The 2,500-nt window shown below is 55.4% G+C and overlaps 2 protein-coding genes across 2 annotated transcripts in view; both read left to right on the top strand.

Moving 5' to 3' along the window:
• LOC123507694 overlaps positions 1-2,500 on the top strand; it is a 360,684-nt gene that overhangs the window by 53,613 nt on the left and 304,571 nt on the right. The window lies entirely within an intron of this gene.
• LOC123507693 (facilitated trehalose transporter Tret1-like) overlaps positions 1-2,500 on the top strand; it is a 12,192-nt gene that overhangs the window by 8,652 nt on the left and 1,040 nt on the right. The window contains exons 3-5 of the mRNA XM_045260829.1: positions 642-760; positions 904-1,044; positions 1,546-2,500. The exon at positions 1,546-2,500 is cut by the window's right edge and continues 1,040 nt beyond it. Of these exons, the coding sequence (XP_045116764.1) occupies positions 642-760; positions 904-1,044; positions 1,546-2,493 (1,208 nt within the window). The 3' untranslated portion in view covers positions 2,494-2,500. The remainder of the gene's footprint in view (positions 1-641; positions 761-903; positions 1,045-1,545) is intronic.

Consider the following 2,500-nt stretch of genomic DNA (forward strand, 5'->3'; position numbering starts at 1 on the left):
AATATGTATTGCAGAAAATCGGCGAAAAGTCAGGATATATTAATAAAACTCCTCTTGCCTCCACTGCCGCCGCCACCGCCGCCCCATCTCGTCCCCCCTCCCACCACCATGACTCCATGCTAACAGATTTTACACGACTGAGATCAATAAGTCAAAACACCAAATATTTCCTACAGACCGTGTGTTGACTCGCTGAACACACACACACACACACACACACACACACACACACACACACACACACACACACACACACACACACACACACACACACACACACACACACACACACACACACACACACACACACACACACACACACATTAATAACGATACCTTCCCCGCATCAAGTAATATTACAAGAGGCGGTGAGGCAGACTTGAATACGATGATGAATTATCTCATACATTATTAACATCACGAGTTTTGAGCATCACTAATCGTGACTCACCTGTTGCTCACCTGCCTATAAAGATTACCCAGGTAGCTATCCCTTTAATACGTCCCACCATCAGAACAAAGAGATCGTAGAGGAAGGCCAACTGAAGGTATCAATAACCAGAGTGTCAGTAACGAGTGTCAATAACAGCGTGTCGTCTTTGCCATTGATACTGACGAGGCTCCGGGTTTTGGCACTGCAGGGTGTCTGAGCGGCGGGTTCTTCTCTGGCTTTGTGGCCAACTACGGCAGGAAGGTGGTGGTGTTGTTGACGATGGTGCCCATGGCGCTGTCCTGGCTCTTCATCATCTTCGCCACGCAGGTGAGGAGGAGGAGGAGGAGGAGGAGAAGGAGAATGGAGTTTTGTCAGAGTGTGTGGATGGAAAAAATGTGGCAATAAAAGATAAGAGTGCGTCCTTGAAAGCAATACAGGGTGGTGATGTAGTGTCCTGCCGGTGTCCTTAGGTGTGGATGGTGTTCCTGTTCCACGCCACTACTGGTGTGTGCACGGGTCTGGTGATGGTGGTGGTGCAGGTGTACGTGGCGGAGGTGTCCGTGCCCAGGGTGAGGGGCGCGCTGTCCACCGCCCCCCTGCTGGCCTTCCAGGTGAGCGGGAGTCACGTGTGCATGTCTGGCAGGTGAGGGAGGCTGTACTGCGGCGTCATTGTGACAGCTTTTGTATTATCACATACTCTCTCTCTCTCTCTCTCTCTCTCTCTCTCTCTCTCTCTCTCTCTCTCTCTCTCTCTCTCTCTCTCTCTCTCTCTCTCTCTCTCTCTCTCTCGAGAGAGAGAGAGAGAGAGAGAGAGAGAGTTATAAATGGATGTTCCTCCTTCACTTCTTTTATGGTATGTGTGAAGGAGGTAGGTCTGCTCTCCATCTCCCTTCCGTCTGGCGGGGTTCAAACGTGAATGGTGCGCACCTCACTCTGCTCATTTAGGTGACAGGGTTCACATGTGCATTGCTTGGGTGTCATGGTGCTACTTGGGTTTCGCTTGCTTGATGGGGTCTGATGCCGGGCCCTGTGTAGGTGCAGGCGTGTCTTGCTGCATGACGGACACCTACACGTCTCAAATATAGGCAGTGACGATGGCTCGCCCGCCACAGGTGGGGTCACTGCTGTGTTTCCTGCTGGGTGAGATCCTGGTGTGGCGCAACCTGGCCATCGTGGGCGTGTGCGTCTCGCTGCCGGTGTTCTTGACGGTGGTGCTGTGCATGCCGGAGTCGCCGCGGTTCCTGATCCACAAACACCCGAGCGATGCCTACGCGACGCTGCAGTGGCTGCGCGGCGCCAACAGTGACGTGATGGAGGAGTACCACGACATATCTGACGCCGCAGACATCGATCGCTGGGCCATCCACTGCGACGACCTGCTTCGGCCCACCTTCTGGCGACCGCTGCTGCTGTCCTGCGGCCTCATGTTCCTGTACAGCATGGCGGGCGTGTCCTCGTGCACGCTGTACGGCACCGAGCTGTTCGCCGAGGTGTCCAACGTGTACGTGAACGTGGCGCACTTCGTGGTGACGGTGGTGCTGCTGGTGGCCATTACGCTGTCCGCCCTGCTCGTGGACCACATCGGCAGGAAGCTGCTGCTGCTGCTCTCCCTCACCATCATGGCGGCGTCCTCCTTCGTGCTGGGCCTCTTCCTCTTCTTGAAGGACCTGCACCGCGTGGAGAACTATTTCATGTACCAGTGGGTGGCCGAGGTGTTTTGCGTGGTACTGTTCACCTTCGCCTATGGCAGCGGCCTGGCGCCCATCGCGTGGGTCACGCTGGGGGAGATCTTCAGTCCACAGTACAAGTGGCTGGGCGTATCCATGGCCTCCATGGTACTGTGGTCCTCCATGCTGGCCGTGGAGGTGATGTTCCACCGCCTGCGTGTCGCCGTGGCCACCGGCGGGATCTTCTGGATGCACTGCGTGGTGTGCGTGGCCGGCTACATCTTCGTGCTGGTGTGTTTCCGTGAGCTGAAGGAGCAGCGCATCGACAGCATCACTAAGTCCTTCGTCAAGAAACACGACAGTCTGATCGAGACGTTCATGGCGCGCGTGTGAGATCCAC

This window comes from Portunus trituberculatus, chromosome 23 (genome assembly GCF_017591435.1).
Source record: "Portunus trituberculatus isolate SZX2019 chromosome 23, ASM1759143v1, whole genome shotgun sequence".
NCBI classification, from domain to species: Eukaryota; Metazoa; Arthropoda; class Malacostraca; order Decapoda; family Portunidae; genus Portunus; species Portunus trituberculatus.